General features: G+C 42.8%; 1 protein-coding gene across 2 annotated transcripts in view; it reads right to left on the bottom strand.

Annotated features, from left to right (window-relative positions):
* The window catches only part of grid2 (glutamate receptor, ionotropic, delta 2), an 894,599-nt gene that overhangs the window by 8,220 nt on the left and 859,250 nt on the right, over positions 1-27,129 (bottom strand). For both annotated transcript variants that reach the window (XM_068045980.1, XM_068045987.1), the window contains one exon: positions 15,973-16,213. In XM_068045980.1, coding sequence (XP_067902081.1) covers positions 15,973-16,213 — 241 coding nt within the window. The remainder of the gene's footprint in view (positions 1-15,972; positions 16,214-27,129) is intronic.

Here is a 27,129-nt window from a genome sequence, read left to right as displayed (position 1 = left end):
CTGAGGCTCTGGTATACACAAGTTATGGTGTGGCAACCAGAGGACACATATTTAATGTAATTGGCAAAACAACCAGAGCACAGATGAGGAGACATTCTTTTACACAGTGCATTGCTATGATCAGGAATGCACTGCCTGAAAGAGCGGTGGGAGCAAATTCAAAAATAACTTTCCAAAGGCAATTGGATAAATACTTGAAAAGGAAAAATAAAAATTGCAGGACTACAAAGAAAGAGCAAGGGGAGTGGGAGTAATTGGATTGATTGTTCAAAGAGACGGCACAGGCATGATGGGCTGAATGACTACCTTCAGTGCTGTACAATTGTATGATTCTACAAGGTTGCTTCTAAGATGTATGGATAGATTTTTGACTTCTCTGCCTGGGCGTTAATCTTTTGGAGTCGATCGCCCGCCTGTTGGAACAACTTCTTACTGAAATCAATAATGGGCGGGTGACTCGATCTGCCAGATTACCATCGGTGAAGTTGAAAACGACCCCAGTAGAGTGAAGGTTTTGCTTACCTCTTTACATTTAACTATCACTGAGGACCATCTGTTTTTCAGGTTATCTGGTCATTATCTCACTGCTGTTTGTGGAATCCTGCTGTGCACAAATTGGCTGCTGCAATTCCCACATTGTAACAGTCATAACACTTCAACTGTAAAGTGCTTTGGCATGTCCTGAGGCTGTGAAAGGTGTTATATAAATGAAAGTTCTTTCTATCTTTTCTTTTCGACTGCATCATTCTTAGGTTTATTATTTTTAGGGTTCCCTAATGAATTGATATCAAATGGCAAGGGAAAAATCAGTAGAATTATTACGGCTGAAAATAATTTCAATTATGCAGTGCTTAGGCTAGCTTACAAACTCCAACCTGGCCTCTGATTCACTTCCTGAATCTTGATCTAACCTTTTGCTTAGTTGCAACATTGATCCAGAACTTTACAAGCGTTAACATCAGTTTGAAGGAATGTTTGAGTTTAGTAAGGTTTACTAATCCACGAGTTTTACAACTGAGCCCTTTATTTGAGTTGTTAAAGGTCTCTTATTTTTCAGTGCATTACCCTGATTAAATCACTGGGATTAACCAGCTTGGAAAAAAATTAAGCACAACAATTTTAAAGATAAATTCTAATAGTTTCAATAACCCGAACTGTGTCAAATCAGATGGATCACTATGAGATACTGAGTTACCTGAGAATAAAACCCTTCCTACTTGATATATATTCCAAGCCTATAATATTTACTGCGAAATCTGGTGCATCTCAATAGTATCAAAGTAACCCTTATCATCTTATCCCAATTGACAGTAAAACCACAATCCTGAAAAAGTTCTTTTTATTCGTTCTTGGAATGGGAGCATCGCTGGCAAGGCCAGCATTTACTGCCTATTCCTAATTGCCCTTGAGAAGGTGGTGGTGAGAGGCCTTTTTAAACCATTACAATCCGTAGTGTAGGTACACCCACAGTGCTGTTAGGGAGTCCCAGGATTTTGACCCAGCCACGATATGGTTCCAAGTCAGGATGGTGAGTGGCTTAGAGGGGAACATACAGATGGCGGTGTTCCCATATGTCTGTTGCCCTTGTCCTTCTAGGTGGTAGAGGTCAGGGGTTTGAAAGGTGCTGTCGAAGGGGCCTTCATGAATTGCTGAAGTGCATCCTGTAGATGTTACACACTGCTGTCACTGTGCATCAGTGGTAGAGGGAGTGAATGTTTAAGGTGGTGGATGGGGTGCTGATCAAGTGGGCTGCTTTGTCTTGGGTGATGTCAAGCTTCTTCAGTGTTTGTCAGAGCTGCACTCATCCAGGCAAGTGCAGAGTATTCCATCACATTCCTGACTTGTGGCTTGTAGGTGGTGGACAGGCTTTGGGGAGTCAGGAAATGATTTACTTGTCGCAGAATTCCCAGCCTCTGACCTGCTCTTGTAGCCAATGTATTTATATGGCTGGTCCAGTTAAGTTTCTGATCAATGGTAACTCCCAGAATGTTGATGATGGGGGATTCAGTGATGGCAATGCCTTTGGATGTCAAGGGGAGATGGTTGGATTCTCTCTTGCCAGAATGATGGTCATTGCCTGGCACTTGTGTAGTGCAAATGACAAGTCAATTAGTTTTGAAAAATCATATTCTTTTGGTCTGTTCTCAAAAGTGTGACTTAAAAATAAGAATCAATAATATTAAGGGGAGGAGGTTTAGACGGGATTTAAGGAAAGATTTTTTCACCCAGAGAGTGGTTGGAATCTGGAACACACTGTCTGAAGGGGTGGTGGAGGCAGGTACCCTCACAACATTTAAGTATTTAGATGAGCACTTGAAACGCCATAGCATACAAGGCTACGGGCCAAGTGCTAGAAAATGGGATTAGAATAGATAGGTGTTTGATGGCCGGCACAGACATGATGTTACTTATTTGTTATTTATCAGTTAAAGTTAAATTATGAGGATAGGTGGCATCAATTTTACTTGTATTCCCTTGCGTTGAGAGTGTTGTAAATGAGAATTTTAACATGATTAAGGGATTCAATAGGATAGATAGGGAGAAGCTGTTTCCAGCACAAGCAGACACAATCATAAAATTTGAGCTAGACTATTCAGGAGTGAAATCAGAGGGCATATTTTCACACAAAAGGGTAGTGGAAATCTCAACATTTCTTCCCCAAAGGGGCTGTTGATGCTGAGGGCTCAACTGAAAATTTCAGAACTGAGATTGATAGATTTTATTCGGTAAGGGTATCAAAGCAGGAGCAAAGGCAGCTAAGTGGAGTTGAGGAGTAGACTAGTGGCTGAATGGCCTACTCCTGTTCCAATATTCTTATGCTAAGAAAAGTGCAGGACAGACAATACTGTAGCCCTATCCTTGACCTGTGCTTTCTTTGAGCATGTATCCCATAGAAATCAGGAAAATGGGGAATTTGCGTTCTATACCAGCACTTTGGTAACCTCACAGAGAATGTATTTTCTTCGGGGTGATTCAGTTCTTATACTTGTCCAGTAAATGGTGAGTACCTTGGTTTCTTCTTCTGCTAACTGCTGAAGGGGAAGGGAAGCTTTAGAGGTCACTTTTAATCATGCCAGGAATTTTAATCCATCCAATTGAATTGTTTTAGAAAAGGTGATAGATGCTTGAAAGGTTCAGTAAGGGGATGTCTGTTCCCATTTTATATGTTGTATTCTCCCTAGTGTGTCAAGTTGAGTTCGAGTGAATAAAAGTACAACCTTTCACAAGTTATGTTGCAGATAAATTATTCTGTTTAATGTTTGAATACATATTTTCTGGTGAGTAATGATTTGAAAATAATAAATTATAACCATCAGAGGTATTATGTAAATCATATGCTAATGATTTGTACAAATACAACCATTACTCTTCTCTCCATGTCATTTTATGCTCTACTATTTAAATTTTATTAAACCAGGATATTTTGAGTCTAAACACTCAGGTGAAATCTTATTCTTGTAAAGGCTGGTGCGTCATGCTTTATTAACCTTACTTGTCACAGTTTCATATTGAATGCTAGCATTAATGTGCCTAATAAAAAAAAACCTTGCACAAGTCCCAAGTACTCTACAGGCAATGAAATACTTTTGTAGTGCAGTCACTGTTGTAGGATCCGCAACAGCCAATATGAGCAGTGCAAGCTCCCACAAACAGCAATGCAGCTATGATGAGATAATCTGTTTTGGAGAAATTGAGGGACCAGGACACCTGCGCATATTTTGAAAAAATATTATGGGATTTATGTCCAGCTGAGAATACAGACAAGGGCTCAGTTTAATGTCTCATCACAGAGGCAGCTCCTCTGATAGTGCACCACTCCCTCAGTACTGCACTGAGTGTCAGCCAGAATTGTTATGCTTAATTTTCTGGAGTGGAACTTGAACCCGCAACCTTCTGACTCAGTGAGAGTGTTACCCACTAAGCCAGAACTCAGCTAAAGCAATAGCAGACTGTAATTTGGGATGTAATGTAAAATGGTTGCTGGGGAGATGACAGGCCCTTTTACCCATACCCAACTTCCTCTTCCATTGAAGTCGAAGGTCATTGGAAGAAATTTGGGAATTGTCTAAGGCAGGCTACGGATTCATGATAGCCTGTTCTGCACTAGCACTCAGGACGAATTTCACCCCTAAATATATTTTTCCTTTGTCAGTGAAGGAAACAAAGGAAGAACTTGCATTTTCTTGGCACTTTTCAGACATGAATTCCTTTTAAAGTGTTGCCACTGTGGTTTTGTAGGTCGAGGACTTGTGCACAGCAATATCTCACAAGCAGCAACAATTTGAATAACTAGATAATCTGTTTCACTGATGTTGGTTGAGAGATAAATGGGATCTTTTACACAGACCTGGGCAGGCCTCAATATAATACTTCATCTGAAAGGTAGCATCTCTGACAATGCAGCACTCCTTCAGTGTGGCACTAGAGATCATGTGCTTAGTTCTAGAGTGAGACTTGAACCTATGACCTTCCGATTCAGAGAGGTGAGAGTTCTACTACTGACCAAGCAAGTGGTCACAACAGATGTAATGGGCAAAAGACACACCAAGGTGTTGTGTCCACTGGCTCACTGCATACCCACTGTGACTACTAATCACTGCATGAACTTGTTGCTTCATTCCACCTGCTCCCACCAACCCCCTAATCCCTGCTCTCACTTTTCCCTCTTTGTTCTCCTCCAAACCACACACCATCCTGACCTGGAAATATATCGCTGTTCCTTCATTGTCACTGGGTCAAAATCCTGAATCTCTCTCCCCAACAGCACTGTGGGTGTACCTACACCACATGGACTGCAATGGTTCAAGAAGATGGCTCACCACCAACTTCTAAAAGGCAATTAGGAAAAGGTTATAAATGCTGGCCTTGCCAGCGACAGCCGCATCTGGTGAGTGAATAATAAAAAAAAATTGATCGAATTTTGTTGCTTCGTTTAAAAAATCAGTTTGGGTGCCTCCACTCCTCAAACTCCTTGAAGTTAGAGCATTAGCGAGCTTCGGCTGATCTCAAATTAGAACCCATTCTCTGTAGATATGTTTTCCGTATCAATGTGCATTATCTACCACTTAAAATTCCATCTGCAATTTGGTGTGTTTTTCAGTAATGTAACAATAGATTACAGACAGATACTGCTGAAAGCAGGGCTGGAAACACAGAAAGACCATGAGGAATTATACTGGGACACTAAGGGGGCGGGTATTCCTTCATTGTGCCTGTTCCAGCACCTTGACGTCCTTCTTTTAATGTGGTGGTGAGAACTGTATATGTTATTCCAAAAGGGGATGAACCAATGGCCTTGATTAATATCCCATCCTGTGATTTTGCTCTATTCCATACACTATACAACCCAATCTCCTACTTATTTAAATTGTTAAATCCACTGGTCTTCACAGCCAGTATACTGATACTAGGGCTTCAATATTCCATTATTGAGCACTGATGGTACTAGATGTTAGGTGGGGCTGACTTTCCATTTCCCTTTGTACCAGTGCCTACCTCTATCTTTACTACTGGTTTATCACAGTGTGGATCAAAGGTAATTACAGGGTCAGAGACCTGAGTTTTTGTAATTGAATGGAGATTACAATCCCTATAGAGCAGAGGAGTATGGGTAACATTACAATTAATCTTTCTGAATCAAGTTATTGACCTGGTCTTTTCAATACTAAGGATTCATATGGACACTGTTTAGTTAGTGCTATCAAATGTCTGTAACTGTTTCCAGTGATTTGATTGTCATTCTCTTCTTAAATTGGAAATTAACCATTTTGTAGCAGACTATGTTCCCAGTAGGAAGAACTCTTGCTTTTGTCAATACCCACCAGATCAATGATGAGCCTGAGAAAAAAACCTCATTCACTGACAGCTCACTGTGTAGATGTTAATGCCTTGAGACTTGAGCACAAAAATCTAGCCTGACATTCTAGTGCACTACTGAGGGAGAGCTGCTTTGCTGGAGCTGTCACCTTTTGGATGAAATGTTAAACCGAGGCCCCGTCTGCCCTCTCAGGTGGACATAAAAGATCCCACGACATTGTCAGAAGGCAAGTAGGGAGTTCTCCCTGGTGTCCTAGCCAATATCCCCCAACCAATGTTACTAAAAATGGATTATCTGGTCATTATCGCATTGTTGTTTGTGAGACCTTGCTGTGTGCAAATTGCCTGCCATGTTGCCCACAATACAACAGTGACCACACATTAGTCACTTTACCTCATTGAATGTAAAGTGCTTTGGGATGTCCTGAATGGCACTATATAAATGCAAATTCTTTTCTTTTTCCCTTCCTACAAAAATAATCTCAGTCTTACCTTTGGCTGAGCCTCTTCGTCTCCATTGCCTGCGGGACTGCACGCCGCACACTCAGACCACTTAATGGCAATTGTGGGTTCTAGGACCCTGATTTGCATATTTAAAGAGTCCTAGCATCTGAAACAGGTGGGCTGCTTTGCGCCCCCAGCGATAACCCACTTTCAAATGGCAGGGCCTGCGTATTCAGGGTTAATGGGTCGTGAGGCTAAATTAAAATTGACCCCAATCAGTGAGGATGCATGGACATGTTCGTGAACTCTAAGGACTAAAGGTGTAGTTTCAATTCACAAAAAGGAACTTAACTCCTGTTGTGTTCCAGCACACTGAAGCATAATTGGCTCCTGTGAACCCCTTGTTCTAATTTGATTCTTTCCGTTTAACCTTTCAAGCATTAGTTGTCAGCTCTCATTGTCAATTCACAGTCTTGTCACTGAAGGCTTGGGGCACCTCCAAGAAGTAAATTGATTCATTTGACAATGAAAAGCATCTCTGAATACTCAGTAGATTCGAGAGCAGAATGAAAAATCTCAGCAGAGCCTTAAGGGTGTCGACTAGAAGATATGTCATAACAAAAGGTACAATATGCAGGCAGCATCGTGTATGACCCTCTATTGATAAGTGAATTTTAAATAATGGAAGTCTGAGGGTCTGGTGTATCAGAGAATGAGATTATTAATATAGAATGCAATGAAAAATAAGCTGTTCCAGGTGCATTTTACACTCCTAGGAATATATAAAAACAGGAACATAGGAACAGAAGGAGGCAATTCAACCCCTCGAGCCTGCTCCGCCATTCAATACGATCATGGCTGATCTCATAATGGCCTCAACTCCACTTTCCTGCCCGTTCTCCATAAACCTTCAATCCATTACTAATTAAAAATTTGTCTATCTCCTCCTTAAATTTACTCAATGTCCGCCACACTCTGGGGTAGTGAATTCCACAGACTCACGACCCTTTGAGAGATGTAATTTCTCCTCATCTCTGTTTTAAATCTGTTACCCTTTATCCTAAAACTATGACCTCTCATTTTAGTTTGCCCCACCAGAGGAAACATCCTCTCTACGTCTACTTTGTCAATTCCCTTAATCATTTTATATACCTCAATTAGATCTCCTCTCGTTCTTCTAAACTCCAGAGAGTAAAGGCCTAAACTGCTCAATCTTTCCTCATAAGACAAACCCCTCATCTCTAGAATCAATCTAGTGAACCTCCTTTGAACTGCCTCCAATGCAACTACATCCCTCCTCAAGTAAGGGGACCAAAACTGTATGCAATACTCCAGGTGCGGTCTCACCAATGCCTTGTACAGTTGCAGCAACACTTCCTTACTTTTATACTCTATTCCTTTAGCAAATAACGCCAAAATACACTCGGACTTTTGTGTTCCGTGACAGTGCGCCATTTTCCCACACTCTCTTGGCCAGTCTGGACATAGCAGTGGAAGCCTTTCCCATGTGCTTGTTGATTTCTGCATCTAGAGACAGGTTACTTTTGATAGTTAAGCCTAGGTAGGTGAACTCTTGAACCACTTCCAGAGCGTGGTCGCCAATATTGATGGATGGAGCATTTATGACGTCTTGCCCCATGATGTTCGTTTTCTTGAGGTGAATGGTTAGGCCAAATTCATTGCAGGCAGCCGCAAACCTGTCGATGAGACTCTGCAGGCACTCTTCAGTGTGAGATGTTAAAGCAGCATCGTCAGCAAAGAGGAGTTCGCTGATGAGGACTTTCCGTACTTTGGACTTCACTCTTAGACGGGTAAAATTGAACAACCTGCCCCCTGATCTTGTGTGGAGGAAAATTCCTTCTTCCGAGGACTTGAACGCATATGAAAGCAGTAGGGAGAAGAAAATCCCAAAAGGTGTGGGTGTGAGAACACTGTTTCACGCCACTCAGGATAGGAAAGGGGACTGATGAGGAGCCACCATGTTGAATTGTGCCTTTCATATTGTCATGGAATGAGGTGATGATACTTAGTAGCTTTGGTGGGCATCCAATCTTTTCTAGTAGTCTGAAGAGACCACGTCTGCTGACGAGGTCAAAGGCTTTGGTGAGATCAATGAAAGCAATGTAGAGGAGCATCTGTTGTTCGCGGCATTTCTCTTGTATCTGACGAAGGGAGAACAGCATGTCAACGGTCTAGCTCTCTGCACGAAAGCCACACTGTGCCTCAGGGTAGACGCACTCGGCCAGCTTCTGGAGCCTGTTCAGCGCGACTCGAGCAAAGACTTTCCCCACTATGCTGAGCAGGGAGATTCCACGGTAGTTGTTGCAGTCACCTCGGTCACCTTTGTTTTTATAGAGGGTGATGATGTTGACATCGCGCATGTCCTGAGGTATTGCTCCCTCGTCCCAGCACAGGCATAGCAGTTCATGTAGTGCTGAGAGTATAGCAGGCTTGGCACTCTTGATTATTTCAAGGGTAATGCTGTCCTTCCCAGGGGCTTTTCCGCTGGCTAGAGAATCAATGGCATCACTGAGAAAATGGCGCACTGACATGGAACACAAAGGTCCGAGTGTATCAAGCCTGTGTCCTTAGTACCTTGCTCTATGGCAGCGAGGTCTGGACAATGTATGTCAGCCAAGAGCGACGTCTCAATTCATTCCATCTTCGCTGCCTCCGGAGAATACTTGGCATCAGGTGGCAGGACCGTATCTCCAACACAGAAGTCCTCGAGGCGGCCAACATCCCCAGCTTATACACACTACTGAGTCAGCGGCGCTTGAGATGGCTTGGCTATGTGAGCCGCATGGAAGATGGCAGGATCCCCAAAGACACATTGTACAGCGAGCTCGCCACTGGTATCAGACCCATCGGCCGTCCATGTCTCCGCTTTAAAGGCGTCTGCAAATGCGACATGAAGTCCTGTGACATTGATCACAAGTCGTGGGAGTCAGTTGCCAGCATTCGCCAGAGCTGGCGGACAGCCATAAAGGCGGGGCTAAAGTGTGGCGAGTCGAAGAGACTTAGCAGTTGGCAGGAAAAAAGACAGAGGCGCAAGGGGAGAGCCAATTGTGTAACAGCCCCGACAATCAAAATTTTCTGCAGCACCTGTGGAAGAGCCTGTCACTCTAGCATTGGCCTTTATAGCCACTCCAGGCGCTGCTCCACACACCACTGACCACCTCCAGGCGCTTACCCATTGTCTCTCGAGATAAGGAGGCCAAAGAAGAAGTAATACCAAAATTCCATTTGCCTTCCTTATTACCTGCTGCACCTGCATACTAGCTTTCTGCGATTCATGCACGAGGACACCCAGATCCCTCTGCACCGAAGCACTCTGAAGTTTCTCTCCATTTCGATAATAATTTGTCTTTCTATTCTTCCGACCAAAATGGATAGCCTCACACATATCCATGCTAAACTCCATCTGCCAAATTTTGGCCCATTCACCGAACCTATCCATATCCATTTGTAAGTTTCTTATTTCTTTATTGCAACTTATTATCCCAACTATTTTAGTGTCATCTGCAAATTTGGCAATAGTACCTTCTATCCCTGCATCCAAGTCATTAATATAGACTGTAAATAGTTGGGGCCCGAGGACTGAACCCTGTGGCACCCCACTAGTTACATCTTGCCAACCAGAAAAGGACCCATTTATCCCGACTCTCTGTTTTCTGTTGGTTAGCCAATCCTCTATCCAAGCTAATAAATTGCCCCTAACCCCATGTGATCTTACCTTGTGTATTAACCTTTTGTGTGGCACCTTATCAAATCCCTTCTGGAAGTCCAGATATACTACATCTACAGGATCCCCATTATCCACTTTACTTGTTACATCTTCGAAGAACTCGAGCAAATTAGTCAAACACGATTTACTCTTCATAAAACCATGCTGACTCTTATGGATTGCGTTTTGACTTTCTAAATGTCCTGTTATTACTTCCTTAATAACGGAGTCTAACAATTTCCCAATGACAGATGTTAAACTAACTGGCCTATAGTTTCCTACTTTCTGCCTCCCTCCCTTTTTGAATAAGGGCGTTATATTAGCATTTTTCCAATCCACTGGAACCTTTCCCGCATCCAGGGAATTTTGGAATATTATAACCAATGGATCCACTATCTCTGCTGCCACTTCCTTTAAGACCCATCAGGCCCAGGGGACTTGTCTGCCTTCAATCCCAATAGTTTGCTCAGTACTTTTTCCCTAGTTATGATGATTGTTCTAAGTTCCTCCCTTTCTATAACCTCTGCATTACCTGTTACTATTGGGATGGTACTAGTGTCCTCCACCGTGAAAACTGAGGCAAAATACTGATTTAGTGTCTCTGCCATTTCTGTGTTCCCCACTATTAACTCCCCAATTAGATCATGGTTGATCAGTATCTTAACTCCAACTACCCACCTTGGTTCCCTGAATATTCTTGCCTAACAAAAATCTAGATGAGAAATAACAACATCGGTCAAGGAAACTGTATCAGAATCAAGCAGTTCCAGGTTAGATTATAGGCTGATCGAGCCCTTCTAACCTTTCCCAATCAGGTCTAATATGTCTGTTGGTGTTAACCAGTGGTTGTGCTCCTTCCAGTAAAAGTGCTATTTTTGACATGCTGATAGCAACAGAAACTGGCGCACAATCGGGCTTCTGAATGCCTTTGCTATTGAGTGGCATCAGTAAGCAGTGGGAGTCTGAGAGAATGCAAGCCACTCCACATGACAGAGTGTAGCTCGGGGTTGGGAGCGATGGATTGTGAGGTGGCAAAGAAAATGCAGGGTGTCAGCAGTAATGAACAACAAATGGCTCCTGGTAGGTCTAGTAAGACCATTCCCTGTCAATCAGTGTTGTCCCACCAAATATTGTGCCTGTCGATAAGAAGGGACGGGGAGTGGGGGGGTTTTGTGGTGGGGAGGGGGTTCAGTTAGCTCAGACGGCTAAAGTGTGATATAGAAAGATGCCAACAGCGTGGGTTTAATCCCCATACTGACTGTGGTAGTTCATGGAGGCCTGCCTCCTCACTTTGCCCCACGCTTGAGGAGTGGTGACCCTCAAGCTATACATCCCCAACTGTGTCTCTCTAATGGGGAGAGATGCCTATGGCCCTTTGGGATTATGGCCAGAGCAAGATAAGACGGGATCAGAGCCACTGCTTGATATTACAGAATGCCGTGGGATCTTTTACATTCACCTGAGCAGGCAGGAAGAGCCTCAGTTCAACATTTCATCAAAAAGAGAGATCCCCAATAGAACAGCACTATCTCAGTACTGGGAATGTCAGCCTAGATTCCACACTCACGTCTTCAGGTCATGACTTGAATCCACAACCTCCTGACTCAGGGGCAAGAGTGCTACCCACTGAGCTACGTGCTGGTCCTGAAGTGCTTCCTCTGGCCCTCACAAAAATAATATGGGGTGCTATGCTTTGGGACATCGCCCTCTCTATGATTGTGACCTCCTCCTGCACTTATTCCCTAACTGGTGGCCAGGGCTGCCCGTTATTGGCCAACTTTGAACCAGCGAGCTGCATCATGGCACCAGTTTGGCAACCAGCTGCTCACCAGCCTGATGTACAGGGCATGTACAGGAGACAGGCTGGTGAGCAAAAGTCAAACTAGACTCCCACTGTGTTTCCCGACAGCATTGGATGTATTGTGGCTAAGATATATCTGAGCAGCACCAGAAAGTGCACCTTTGACAATGATGCTGACTTACCTGCTAAAGTCAAAGTTGTGTGCTTCAGGAGCTCATACCTGAAATATTTGGTACTTCTTTGTATAAGGGATAGGTTTCTAGTGATTTATGTCCTTATTGCCTCCGGTAAAAGTTTGGCAGAACTGACACACCCAGAAGGCCCTGCGGTCAACTAACTATTCTTTTTTGTTTATAAAATAATATAAATAGTTGAAATAATTTGTGGGACTGTTACTTGCAGGCCCTTTCATATGGTTTATCACCCGTGGAGAAACCTCTCTTTAAAATCTTGCATCTAGTACACATTTTCTGCACTTCCTGTTTACCACATCTACTTCCTGTTGTCACGCTTTTGCTACCACATTTCCTTTATTGGCTCAGAGGAAAACTGTTAACAAATCAGAACTGAAGAGGAAGGTAAGCTGCATATCAAGAATGAGGAAAGTAGCCAGGACCCAACCAATGAGCAACTCTCTGCCAGGACCACTCGGCTCCAGACCTCATTATAGCTTTGGTCCAAACATGGACCGAGGAGCTCAATTCCAAAGGTAAGAGTGACTGCCCTTGACATCAAGGCAACATTTGACCGAGTGTGGAATCAAGGAGCCCCAGTAAAATTAGTCAATGGGAATCAGGGGAAAAACTCTCCACTGGTTGGAATCACACCTAGCACAAAGGAAGATGTTGTGGCTGTTGGAGGCCAATCATCTCAGCCCCAGGACATCACTGCAGGAGATCCATCACTGCAGGAGATCCTTACAGTTGTGTCCAAGGCCCAACCATCTTCATTTGCTTCATCAATGACCTTCCCTCCATCAAAAGGTCAGAAGTGGGGATGTTTGCTGATAATTGCATAGTGTTCAGTTCCATTCACAACTCCTCAGATAATGAAGCAGCCTGTGCCTGCAGGCAGCAAAACCTGGACAACATTCAGGCTTGGGCTAATAAATGGCAAGTAACATTCATACCTCGCAAGTGCCAGGCAATGACCACCATCATCATCAACATGGGCGGCACTGTGGCGCAGTGGTTAGCACCGCAGCCTCACAGCTCCAGTGACACGGGTTCAGTTCTGGGTACTGCCTGTGTGGAGTTTGCAAGTTCTCCCTGTGTCTGCGTGAGTTTTCGCCGGGTGCTCCAGTTTCCTCCCACAGCCAAAAACTTGCAGGTTGATAGGTAAATTGGCCATTATAAAATTGCCCCTAGTATAGGTAGGTGGCAAGGGAATATAGGGACAGGTGGGGAGGTGGTAGGAATATGGGATTAGTGTAGGATTAGTATAAGTGGGTGATTGATGGTTGGCACAGACTCGGTCGGCCGAAGGGCCTGTTTCAGTGCTGTGTCTCTAAATAAATAAACAAAAAGAATCTACCCATCTCCCCTTGACAATAAATCGCATCACCATTGCTGAATCTCTTTCAACATCCTGGGGGTTACCAATGGACCAGAAACTTAACTGGACCAGCCATATAAATACCGTGGCTACAGCAGCAGGCCAGAGGCTAGGAATTCTGTGGCGAGTAATTCACCTCCTGACTCCCAAATGCCTATCCACTATCTACAAGGCACAAGTCAGGAGTGTGAGGGAATACTCTCCACTTGCCTGGATGAGTGCTGCTCCAACAGCACTCAAGAAGCTCGACACTATCCAGGACAAAGCAACCTGCTTGATCGGTACCCCAAACACCTCCTTAAACATTCACTCCCTCCACCACAGGCACAAAGTGACAGCAGTGTGTACCAACTACAAGATGCATCCCAGCAACTCACTAAGCCTCCTTCGACAGCACCTTCCAAACCCTTGACCTCTATCACCTCGAAGGACAAAGCAGTAGATGCATGGGAACACCACCACCTGCAAGCTCCCCTCCAAGCCACACACTATCCTGACTTGGAACTATATCGTCGTACCTTCACTGTCGCTGGGTCAAAATCCTGGAGTTCCCTCCCCAAACAGCACTGTGGGTGTACCCGTACCAGATGGACTGCAGCGGTTCAAGAAGGTGGCTCACCACCACCTTCTCAAGGGCAATTAGGGATGGGCACAAAATGCTGGCCTTGCCAGCGATGCCCACATCCCATGAACAAATAAAAAAAACAAATGATTTATCAAAGCAACCAGCCCTGAATTTTTTAAAATTAATTCATGGGATGTGGGCATCGCTGGCAAGGCCAGCATTTATTGCCCATCCCTAATTGCCCTTGAGAAGGTGGTGGTGAGCTGCCTTCTTGAACTGCTGCAGTCCATGTGGGGTAGGTACATCCCCAGTGCTGTTGGAAAGGGAGCTCCAGGATTTTGACCCAGCGACAGTGAAGGAACGGCGATATAGTTCCAAGTGACCAGTCAAAAAGAAAAATCAATGTGAATTAATCAAACCAATCAAAGTGCTTTATATTTTTTAAGAAAGATCATCAACCATTTTTTCTCAGTAATTGAAAATTCCAATGTCTGAGGGAAGGTTTTAAACAAAATAAAAACATAGGTGTTTTGATTAAATTGCCTTTTAATTTTTTAATTTAATTTTATTTCCAGGTCTTGGTTTCTCCAAACAGCCTTTGCTTGACTTGCTATTTTGACTTGATTCTCAAAGCTCGAAGCAGGTCTGAGCATGTGCCGCAAAGACCAAGTTCCCAGGATGGATGGTTAGTGTTTAGTCATTCCAACTGCTGGGAAGATTTTCTTTAGCTTGCTTAGTTATTTTTCTAAGAAAATCTAGGGAATTGTTCTCAAGAACTTTACTAGTAATTTTTATATGGTGTGTCATTTTCAATCGAGAAGCTGTGCTTGTGTGTGAAGAGTAAAATTGAGAAAAAAACAGACCCACTTCAAATATGACAGACTATATAGATTACCCCCCTCCCCTTGTTGGTTTTATCTTCCAATAATCCTGTATAAATTATATAAATCGATTTTCTTTGGTGGAAGAGTATTTTGAAAAACGACTTGATTGTGAACTGGATAATGCATTTGAGTAGGTTTTGTTAAATAAACTTTTAAATAGAAACTTTCCATTTGTTTTCCTTCAGAACTGATGTTAAACACAGACAGGAGAGAGAGAGAGATAAAGAGCGACAGTGGCTTTCTAATATTTTAAAAAAAGAATTACATTTTGAAAACTTCTCAGGCAAACAGAAAGGCTCTAATTCATACTGGTTGTTTTGTTTCTTGTTAGAAAATATGGTAATTATAATTAGTGGCAGTTGGGGGAGATCAGAGAAAGAGAAAGAGAGAGACAAACATACAAGAATCAACAAAAATCAATGAATTTGGTGTTCACAGAGAACCCTACAAACAGTACTGCTAGATCTGGGCCACTGCTCCTCTTCTCTCCCCTCCCCCTCTATCCCCTGTCCTTCCTGTTCTCACCTTCGCTTCACTCCCCTCCCCTTCTCTCCCCTCCCTGTGAAATCTTCAAACTTAGTTTGTCACATTAGTGTAATTTGGGGACTTCTTCCCTCTCATATTACATCTATCCCGATCCTAAAATTCTCACCCTTGTTTTCACATCCCCTCCACGGCCTCGCCCCTCCCTATCTCCGTAACCTCCTCCAGCTCTACAAATCTCTGAGATCTCTGCGTTCCTTCAATACTGGCATCTTGCGCAACCTTAATTTTAATTGCTCCACCACTGGCGACTGTGCCTTCAGCTGCCTGGGGCCTAAGCACTGGAATACCCTCCCTAAATATCTCTGCCTTTCTACTCCTCTCTCTTCCTTTAAGACACTCCTTAAAACCTACCTCTTTGCCCTAATATCTCCTTATGTGGCCCTGTGTCAAATTTTATTTCATAATCTTCCTGTGAAGCACCTTGAGATGTTTTACTGCCTTAAAGGTGCTATATAAATGCAAATGTTTGTTGTGTTGCTGATTTTATAGCCCACTCCACTGAGTGCATGCAGTTATATATTTTGGTGATCTTTAGCCTGTTACAAACTAAATCCTCAGCTGATTAGCAGTTGCTATCTCTCGTGGGTGCAGAGTGCTGATAAATCTGTCATTGATGATGACTGCAGAATGTTACCTCTTTTGAGGGGACACGGGATCCTTTCCGTCTGTTCCACCAGTTTTCCACGATGGCTATGAGGCAGGCCAGGATGATGCCGGCAGCCAGGATGCAGAAGACACCAGCGAAGCTGGCCAGATCAAAGGCACTGCCTTTCTGCTGTGCTCTGGATGAGGAGTAGATGTCGCACTGCGCCGTCTTTGGCCACCACTTGTGCTTCAGAATGTCAAGGTCTCCGTGTTGCAGAAGTTCCAGGATCCTTAAGTTAAAGAAGAGAGGGAATCATTGTAAACATTGCGAATGCGAGTTATTCCTAAAGTTTCCATAAACAGTGGACAGGGAATCAGTTTGGGTGCGTGTGTATATGTGTGGGTGTGTATGTAGAAACGTCTGGGTGCACGTGTGTGAGTATGACTGGGTGCAAAATATATGCTATTAAATATCTTATGAGGCTTGTGGGTTTGCAGAATTGGCTCTATTTCACAGCCAACTCGCCCTGCCATCTCCCAAAATTCCCCAACAGCAATTCCAATGGTTTCCACACAGGGGCAGGCTTTACACACAAAACAGGATATGGAACTGTCCCCAAGTACAATTAATTGCATGATCCTGCCTTTTGTGTACAAGAATTACCTAAACACACATTTCCTTAAAGACTACAAATGCACATAAGTTCAAAAAAAAAGCGGAATAAAATGCAAGCCTCTGTAAGAACGGACATGAAAGGGAAAAGTATAGGCAGGAGACAGTGACTTTGGTCAAATCTTGCATTTTGATTTGAATGTGATCTAACTCTGATACCCACTGGCTTCATGCCATCAATTCCTGTGCGTCAAGCAGTCTGAAGATGGCAACTAGGAGGAGTGCAAATTAATAATGACAGAATACTACTCTTGCAGGCACGTGTGTGCTGCACATTTCTGCTTCAGTACAGGCAAAGTGGGGACCTTATGTGTTGCTGGGAGACATACTTGAAGGACATCATAGAAAAACAGCGAAGGCACCTGATAGCTGGTTGCTTAGCTTGTATATTGTATTTTTCAGGCTAATGTTGAGAACCCACAAGCAGCCTTCCTGTTTCCCCTGAGCTGGTGTGTATCAGTAATGCCCCTGTACCAGTCAGGATAAAGTGCAAAAAGATTGTGATGAAACATTTTCTGTTCAGGGTTGCCAACCCTGCAGGATTGCCCTGGAGTCTCCAGGAATTAAAGATTAATCTCCAGGACACTGCAGAAAAGACATAGGGGCAATAAAAAAATATGTTGATCTTCCAATATTCAGCGACCACACAGTAAAACAGTCATCTTTTTTCAAGGCTCTCTGCCATTGACTGCGAGTGTTAGTTCTGAACATTTGGATCTAACCTTGCATTTATGCTAGCAGGATGGTTCAAGGATGAAAATAATCAAAGCTCGGTTTATCAGAAAGGCAGAATTTTAAAGGATTTTAATTTCCCGATTAAACTCTTGCCATCAATACAGGGAGGGTAATTGGTTTGGCTGGCTGCCAGGCAGTTACTTAATTTCTTCAGGAAGCAAGCATGAAGCAAAACAAAAATGCATATTACCCACAATTTGCAACAAAAGCCATGAAATTTTATCTGCCGAATAATTAGAAATGCTTGTCAATTTAGTGACACTTGTTTTCAAAAGTCACACTCTTCACAACATTTTTTAAAAATCCAGGTATAAACCTCTGGTGATTACTGTGTATAATTATATTATATGCCCCATTTCAGTTGAAAAAAGTGAAGCAGCAATTAAGCAGATGTCTCCTTGACACCCTTTGTCATTAAAACAGATCAAGCTGTTTCTGTATTAGGAAAGGTAATTGTGTTTCAGGCACATTTAAGAAACGAATATTGCCAAATCAAAGCAGAACATCATGAAAGGCAGAGTGTTGATTTCTGTCAGGGACCAGTGTAATTCTCCCTCCGATAGTCATTTTTGCAATTCATTCCAGTTCCAAACATCAGTACAGAATAACTCATTCACTGAGATTGTATCTATAGAGTTGCCAACCCTCCAGGATTGCCCTGGAATCTCCAGGAATGAAAGATTAATCAGTGTGACACGTCTGCAAGCAAACCCAGGGGAAAAATCATAGAGGCATTAAAAAGTGCGTATTTTTTAAGCTCTTTGAACACCTCTTCATTAGTTTTTAAATATTGGAGATGGGTTGAGGGGAAAGCTATTTGACTGGGCCTGGTGGAGGTGGTAGGACATTCCATGAAACCTCCATAAAAATGTTCAAGGAGGTGGCAATACTGGCAAGGATCCACACGCAAATGCCTGTTCCTTCTGCAGGTGCGGGCTGACCCGCTGAGTGGGACTCCTCTAGTGTTGGGGTTTTTTCCTCACGATTACCACAGGGATCTGTGCTGGGGCCTCAACATTTTACAATTTATATAAGCGACTGAGATGAAGGGACCGAAGGTATGGTTGCTAAATTTGCTGATGACACAAAGCTAGAGAGGAAGGTAACTTGTGAAGAGGACATAAGTAGGCTACAAGGGGATATAGACAGTTAAATGAGTGGGCAAAGACCTGGCAAATGGAACATAATGTGGGAAAGTGGGAAATTGTCCACTTTGCCAGGAAGAATAAAAAAGAAGCATGTTATCCAAATGGTGAGAGATTGCAGAGCTCTGAGATGCAGAGGGATCTGGGTGTCCTAGTGCATGAATCGCAAAAGGTTAGTATGCAGGTACAGCATGTAATTAAGAAAGCTAATAGAATGTTATCATTTATCGCAAGGGGAATTGAATACAAAAGTAGGGAGGTTATGCTTCAACTATACAGGGCATTGGTGAAACCACATCCGGAGTACTGTGTACAGTACTGGTTTTCTTATTTATGAAAGGATGTAAATGATTTGGAGGCAGTACAGAGAAGGTTTACTAGACTAATACCGATAATGGGTGGGCTGTCTTATGAGGAAAGACTGGACAGGCTAGGCTTGTATCCGCTGGAATTTAGAAGAGTAAGAGGCAACTTGATTGAAACATGTAAGATCCTGAGGGGTCTTGACAGGGTGGATGTGAAAAGGATGTTTCCCCTTGTGGAAGAATCTCAAACTAGGGAGACACTGTTTAAAAATAAGGGGTCATTTAAGTCAGAGATGAGGAGAAATGCTTTCTCTCAGAGGGTCGTGAGTCTGGAATTCTCTTCCTCAAAAGGCGGTGGAAGCAGAGTCTTTGAATATTTTTGAGGCAGAGGTGATAAGCAAGGGGTGGAAGGTTATTGGGGATAGGTGGAAATATGGAGTAATCAGTTCAGCCATGAACTTTATTGAATTGGCAGGTTCAAGGCATCGAGTAGCCTAGTCCGGCTCCTAATTCATAAGTTTGTATGATTGAACCACAGAGAGTAATAAGGCTATAACTGAGAAATTCCTTTATCTATTTGCTTCATGGCATTTTTTTTTGGTGTATAGAAAATTTATACAGGATAAAATCTCTCTAAAACCAGCCATTACATCTATATGATGTGGAGGATGCAAAGGATACCGCAAATCTTTTGACTTCTTATAGACAGCGCCCCTTTAAACTCTGTCTTTTCTGTTAAAATGGGTTTAGAGCAGACTTATTCTTTATCTGGAATTCCATTTAGAATCATAGCATGATACAAGGCTATTTGGCCCATTGTGCCTATGCTGGTTCTTTGAAAAAACTATCCAATTAATCCCACTCCCTTGCTGTTTACTACGGCCCTGAAGCTCTTCCCTTCAAGCGTTTATCTAATTTCCTTTTGAAAGTTACGACTGAATCTGCTTCCACCACCCTTAAAGGCAGTTTGTTCCAGGTCACAACTTGCTGCGCAAAAACTTTTTCCTCATGTCACCTCTGGTTTTTTGCATCCCCCGCATCGTGACTCTTCAGTCAATGGGAACATTATTTACTCTATCAAAATGCCTCATGATTCTGGTGAGGATTTTCACATCTCTGGAGCTACCCATCTCACAAGAACACAAGAAATAAGAGCAGAAGTAGAACATATGGTCCATCGAGCCTGCTCCGCCATTCAAAATGATCATGGCTGATCTTAGGATTCAACTTCACTTTCCCGCCCCCTCGCCATACCCCGTGATTCCCTGAGGGACCAAATATTTGTCTATCTCAACCTTAAATGTATTCAACGATGGAGCATTCGCAACCCTCTGGGGTAGATAATTCCAAAGATTCACAACCCTTTGAGTGGAGTAATTTCTCCTCATCTCAGTCCTAAATGATTGGTCCCTCATGCTGAGACTCTGCCCTGGTGTTTCAGATTCCCCGACCAGTAGAAACAATCTTTCACTGTCTACCCCATCCGACCCTTCAGAATCTTGTATGTTTCAACAAGATCTTACTTGTTCATGGGATGTGGGCATCGCCGCCAGCATTTTTTGCCCATCCCTAATTGCCCTTGAACTGAGTTGCTTGCTGCTAGGCCATTTCAGAGTCAACCACATTCCTGTGGGTCTGGAATCACTACTAGACCAGACCAGGCAAGGACAGCAGATTTCCTTCCCTAAAGAACAGTAGTAGAACAATCAACAATAGCTTCATGGTCACCACTGAGCTAGCTTTTTAATTCTAGGTTTATTAATTGAATTCAACTTTCACCATCTGTTGTGGGATTTGAAACCATGCCCCCAGAGCACTAGCCTGGGCCTCTACATTACTACATCAGTGACAGTACCACAACACCACCACCTTCCCTGCTTTCCTATCACCTCTCATTCTTCTAAACACCAGACAGCATTGCCCCAATTTACTTAGTCTCTCATCATAGGACAACCTCTCATCCCAGGGACCAACCTAGTGAACCTTCACTGCACTGCCCCCAATGCAAGTATATCCTTTCATAAATGTGGAGACCAAAATGGCACACAGTATTCCAGATGTGGGTCACCAAAACCCCGTACAATTGTAGCAATACTTCCTTATTCCTGTAATCCAATCTCCTTGCAATAAAGGTCAACATACCATTTGCCTTCCTGTTGAATCCAACTGTTAATTTGGACTAAAGCAGAGAATAGGGATTGTAGTGACATCAAGATATACCAAACTGATGTCCTTTAGATGGTATGAACTAAATGAATTGGAATCACCTCGAAATTACAGTAAGCCCATAGGAACAGCAGGAGTCCATTCAGCCCCTTGAGCCTGTTCCATCATTCAATTAGATCACTGCTTATCTGTATTTTAACTCCATTTACCCGAGTTGGTTCTGAATGCTTAATATCCTTACCCAACAAGAATCTATCAATCATAGTTTTGACATTTTCAATTGAACACCGGCCTCATCAGCTTTTGAGGGGAGCCTGTTCCAGATTTCCACTATTCTTTATGTGAAGAAGTGCTTCCTGACATCATTGCTGAATGGCCTAGCTTGAATTTTAAGCTTATGCCCCCTTGTTCTGGACTCACCCCACCAGCAGAAATATCTATTTACCCTATTAATTTGTTTAATCATCTCAAACTTCTCAATTGGATCACCCCTCTAGATACAGTGAACATCAGTAATGTAATTACAAAAGTTTCTGTTAAAAAAATGGTGCCAGTTGTGATTGGTGAAGTAATAACTTCTTCATCATTTATTATGGTCCGTGTTCTATTGCATATGAATGCGAGATAAAAGTCTGGCAAAATACCTCACCATGGCAACAATGCTTCTTTAAAGCAAAGCTAGATATATCCCCAGAATGTACTGAGGATTGAAATTTCCTTTGTTCCCCTTTATTACAAAGGTCCCTCCCTCCCCCTGCTTTGGAAGCGGTTGTGTGTATAGTTGGATCTATTCTGGTTACTCCACCCCATTTATACCATGAGACAGATATTGTAACTGCCGGATTAAAGCTGTGGCTCAGGTGGTAGCACTCTTATTACTGCTGTAAAAGGTTGTGGGTTCAAATCCCAATCCAGACAGCGGAGTACAAAATTTAAGATGACACTTGCAATGCAGGACCAAGGGGATGCTGCACTGTCAGAGGTGCCATCTTTCAGAACAGATATTAAATTGAGGTCCTGTCTTCTCTCTTGGATGGATGTATATGATCTCAAGGCATTATTTTGAAGAAAAGCAAGGGAGTTATAAAGCAATGTCTTGTCTCTGGTCATTATTACTTTGTTGTTTCTGGGAGCTTGCTGTGTGCAAATTGGCTGAAACCTTTCCTGCATTATCACAGTCACTACAAAAGTACTTCATCAGCTGTAAAATGCTTTGGGATGTCTTGAGATAATGAAAAGTGCGATATAAATGCAAGTTCTTTAATGCTTTTAACCCATTATTTATATTATATATGCATACAAGCAAGTAGATATAACATAGGTTTACGAAAGGTCTTGCAGGTTCTTCTCTTTCTCACTTTTACGTGGTCATTTGACATGTGGACTCACAGTCCTCCAGAGTTGGGACTGTAAAGTGTCTGAACTAGAACGGACCTGGTTGGGATTTCTCCAATTTGGGGGAAGATCCATGCATCGATATTTGTTCTGTATGAATGGACCGACAAGTTAGCTTGCATGCAGCCACACCCAGAATGTCTACTTGACTTATATATTAAAAGCAGCTGTCATTAAAAGGAGCAACACAGCTTTTAATCGATCCATTATTGGCAGTCGTGCCTTCAGCTGCCTGGGCCATAAGCTCTGAGCCTGCCTCCGAAACTTTTCCGCCTCTCTATCCCACTTTCCTTCTTTAAAATGCTCCTTAAAACTTACGTCTAGGAGCAAGCTTTTGATTATCTGTCCTAATATCTCCTTGTGTGGCTCAGTGCCAAATTTTGTTTGATAATGCTCCTGTGAAGCACCTTGCGATATTTTACTATGTTGTTGTTGTTACCAAAGCCATTAGAAAAGCAAATAAAGCACTGGAGTTCATAGCTAAAGAAACTGAATTTGAAATCAGGGAAGTTCTGTTAAACCTGTATGGAAGTTAGGTTTGATCACATTTGGAATACAGTGTACAGTTCTGGTCTCCATATTACAACAAGCTTATAGAGGAGAAAGTGCAAGAAAGACGTACACGAATGATACTGGAACTGAGCGGTTATAACTATTAGGAAAGGCAGAATAGACTGGAGTTCTTTTCTCCAGGAAAGAGAAGGCTGCATGGTGACCTGATAGAGGTATTACGACCGACCGCTTAAGGCAAAGCCTCCAATCAAAAGATATAATTCTGATTGCGGTGGGAGCAATGCACCGTGAAATCAGACCCGCCACTCCAAAGACTGCCTAATATATCACTTTAAACTTTCCAAATTAAAGAAAACCACAGCCAAATTGACCATTTATTGACCCCCGAATGAGGCTAACCAAATCTGGTGTCTTTAGATCAACAAATTAACTGTTTAATTAAAAAAACTAAATTCTTAAACATTACTAAGATATAAACAACATTTAAAATAGAAAAAATTAGTATTCTTGCAGATTTATGCTCCTGCTGAAGTGGAATCTTCCAGTGTGGAACAGTACAAGGTTGCCTGAAGTCCTCACAGCCATCTGATGGGGGGAAAAAATGTTCTTCAACAGTAGGACAGTCAGTAATCTAGTTCCAGTTGAAGTGATGCTCTTCTCCTTTTCCGGTGATCAATTCAGCAATTACAGTTCAGTAGTTATAGTAATTGGTTATTTTCTTTTAAGAAATTAATCTGGCTTGACTTATCAGAATTTAAATAAACCGAGGGAGAGCTCTCTTTCCTTCAGTATATGCTGGCAGAGCAGCTGTCTGTGTCTGTCTGTTAACTGTGCTTGTCCAAAGCCAGTTTTTAGCTAGTTTTTCAAAAGGCAATTGACAACATTGTATATTTGTCCTTGTTTTCCAAATGGCTGTTGCCAGGTAACCAGGATGCATTCTTTGAAGTTGGTTTGTTCCCTTTCCATATGGTTGTATCCAACAGCAACCAAAATGCATCTTCTTAGTAATTCCTGAGGCTTGCTTGTTCTTAAAACAGTAGTGATCCTTTTACAGCCTTAAAGGCACACTGCATACTTCCCGGAAAAGAAAAAAAAAAGTACAGGATCATAACACCTCTGCCCCTGGTGGAATGAAACGCCATTCCTAAAACATGTTTCATTACAATGTATAAAAAATACAATTGAGAAAAAAGCTAGTATATTTTTGTTTTATACATTTACAGGCATACACTTTTCTTTAAAAATGGTAAGATTACAGCACCAAGTTCCACCAGGACATTTTCAGCTTTAAAATTTCAAAAGGTTGTCCCAATTAACCTATTTAAAATTTCCAAGCATTGTCTTCCAGTTGTTTCATGTTTTCCTTCCAAGTGTCCCTATGGTCCATCACCTCAGCCAGGTGAACTGCACAGCTAGGAGCACTGACCACTACTGGGTTCACTATTCTCTGAGAAGTTTCTTGAGTACCCTTTAACCTATGTGGCATCACTTGATACTGGAAAATCCTGTCCGGTGTAACAGAAGCTGACTTTTTCTGGGTGTCAAAGGGATTTGACAGTATCCCTCCAACACATCTGTCTCTTTAAGACACATTGTGTTGCCCACTCTTTTCATACAGTCCTTCAAATAAGAATTTGGGTAGGAGTCTGCCTTCTTTACCACAGTGACTTTTCTATAATCTATGCAAGTTTGAGTCATCCCACCAGGGTTAGGCATCAAGACCATCTGCGAATTCCAGCTGTCCTGCATAGGCTCATCTAAGCTGCCCTTCAGCATGCATTGCACCTCTGCTTCCACTTGGACCTGGCTGTCTGGACCTAAGCAACAAGGATGTTGTTTTAAAAGAACGGTTCCCCCTATACCCACATCATGTGTGGTTAAGGTTGTACATCCTGGCTTATCCCTACAAACCTTTTGAAATGTTGTGAAAACCCTGGTTAGGTTTTCACGCTTTTCTGCCTGTAAGTGCCAAAGCATATTGTCTAATTTTGATTCAACTGTGAGTGAGCCCCCAATTAATATGTTAAGACCGACCGCTCAAGACAAAGCCCCCAATCAAAATATATGATTCTGATTGCAGTGGGAGCAACGCACTGTTAACACAATCCTGCCACTCCACAGATCACCTAACATATCGTTTAAAATTTTCCAAATTAAAGAAAACCACAGCCAAATTGACCATCTATTAACCTCCGCATGAGGCTAACCAAACCAGGTGTCTTTGGTCGGAATTTTATGCAACTCCAGTGAATTGGATGGTGGCGGGTGGGGGGTGGTGGTATAAAATAGAGCGGGAGGCTTTGGGAGGCCTTCCCGTCATGCTCTTGCCTCCACCCCACTTTACATGGGCCGATGGGGGGCGCAAAAAATGGGCAACTCACCCGAGGCCAATCAAGACCCTTAAGTGGCCACTTAACGGCCACTTAAGGGCCTTTGTCCGCTTCCACGGGGATTTTACCCATGACAAGTGGGCCTCCGGGAGACGTGAAAGGCCGCCCAGAAAAACCTGGCGGCCTTTCAGTGCACCGGGGTGAGGCCTGGACAAACAGGCACAGGGTGCCTGATTGAGGGCCACCCCCGCTCCCCCAACCACCCCAAGGACCTGAGAGGCACCCCCCACTTCCCCCACACGACCACCCTTGCCTCGCCGGGACGAGACCCATTACACCAGCGAGGCAAACCAAACTCTCCTGTAGTCCTGGCTCCATGTCTTCGGCTGGTCTGCAGTCCCAGCAATGGCCACTGCTCCCTCAAGCGGGTGGAAACCCCGCCTCAGAACAGTTAAAACCTGGGGATCTGTAAAATATGGGTCGGATCCCCGGGCCAGGCGGCAGCCGGTTCACCACCGATCTTTATGTCAGTGGCCAGCTCCCGTCCGCCTGATGTAAAATCCAGCCCTTTTAGATCAACAAATTAACTGTTTAATTAGAAAAACTATATTCTTAAACACCACTAAGATATAAACAACATTTAAAATAGAAAATATTAGTGTCCTTGCAGATTACGGTCCTGTTGAAGTGGAATCTTCCAATGTGAAACAGTACAACGTTGCTTGAAGACCTCACAGCCGTCCGATGGGGAAAAGAAAGGTTATTCAAAAGTAGGACAGTCAGTAAACTAGTTCCAGTTGAAGTGATGCTCTTCTCCTTTTTCCAGTGATGAATTCAGCAATTACAGTTCAGTAGTTAAAGTAATTGGTTATTTTCTTTTAAGAAATTAATCTGGCTTGATTTATCAGAATTATGAGAGTATAATAAATAGGGTTTAAATAAACAGAGAGAGAGCTCTCATTCCTTCAGTATATGCTGGCAGAACAGCTGTCTGTGTCTGTCTGTTAACTGTGTCTGTCCAAAGCCTGTTTTTAGCTGGTTTTTCAAAAGGCAACCGACAACACTGTATCTTTGTCCTTGTTCTCCGAATGGTTGTTGCCGGGTAACCAGGATGCATTCTTTGAAGCTGGTTGGTTCCCTCTCCATATGGTTGTAGCCAACCAAAATGCACCTTCTTAGTAATTCCTGAGGCTTGCTTGTTCTTAAAGCAGTAGTGATTCCTTTACAGCCTTAAAGGCACACCATACACTTCCTGGAAAAGCAAACAAAACTACAGGATCATAACCAGAGGTCTTTAAAATTATGAAGATGTTCACTAGGGTAGACGTAGAGAAGACATTTCCACTTGTAGATGATCAAAAACTAGGACCCATGACTATAATACAGTCTTCAATATATCTAATAAGGAATTCAGGAGAAACTTCTTTACTCAGAGAGTGGTGAGAACTTGGAAATAATTGAGAGGCATAGTAAAGATACATTTAAGGGGAAGTTAAACACACAAGAGGGAAAGGAATAGAAGGAAATCCTGATAGGGTGAGATGAAATAGAATGGGAGGAGGCTCGTGTGGAGCATAACCACTGGCATAGACCTGTTGGGCCTATGGCCTGTTGCTGTACTGTAAATTCTATGTAATTTTCTCTAACATGTGGCTGGGTGATTCTGGATATTTGCTAGAATGGATTGTCCAGCCAAATTCTCTCTGATTATAGTCCAATGAAAACACAGCTGTGGTGCTGAGAACATCCCAAACACTTGTTCAATCTGACTGAGGCCTGGAAAAGAAATGTGTTGGAGAAAAATACAAATATCTGCCAGCAGTTTTATATTCGAAACAGAATTTGTGTAGGGGGAGCACTGAATGATAAAAGCATCAACTCAGATTCCAACCATAACATCAATTTGCCTTTAATATTTACAAAATATTCCCCCCATTTTCTCTT

Source organism: Heterodontus francisci, chromosome 1, assembly GCF_036365525.1.
Source record: "Heterodontus francisci isolate sHetFra1 chromosome 1, sHetFra1.hap1, whole genome shotgun sequence".
Lineage (NCBI taxonomy): Eukaryota > Metazoa > Chordata > Chondrichthyes > Heterodontiformes > Heterodontidae > Heterodontus > Heterodontus francisci.
This window is presented reverse-complemented; position numbering and strand designations above follow the sequence as displayed.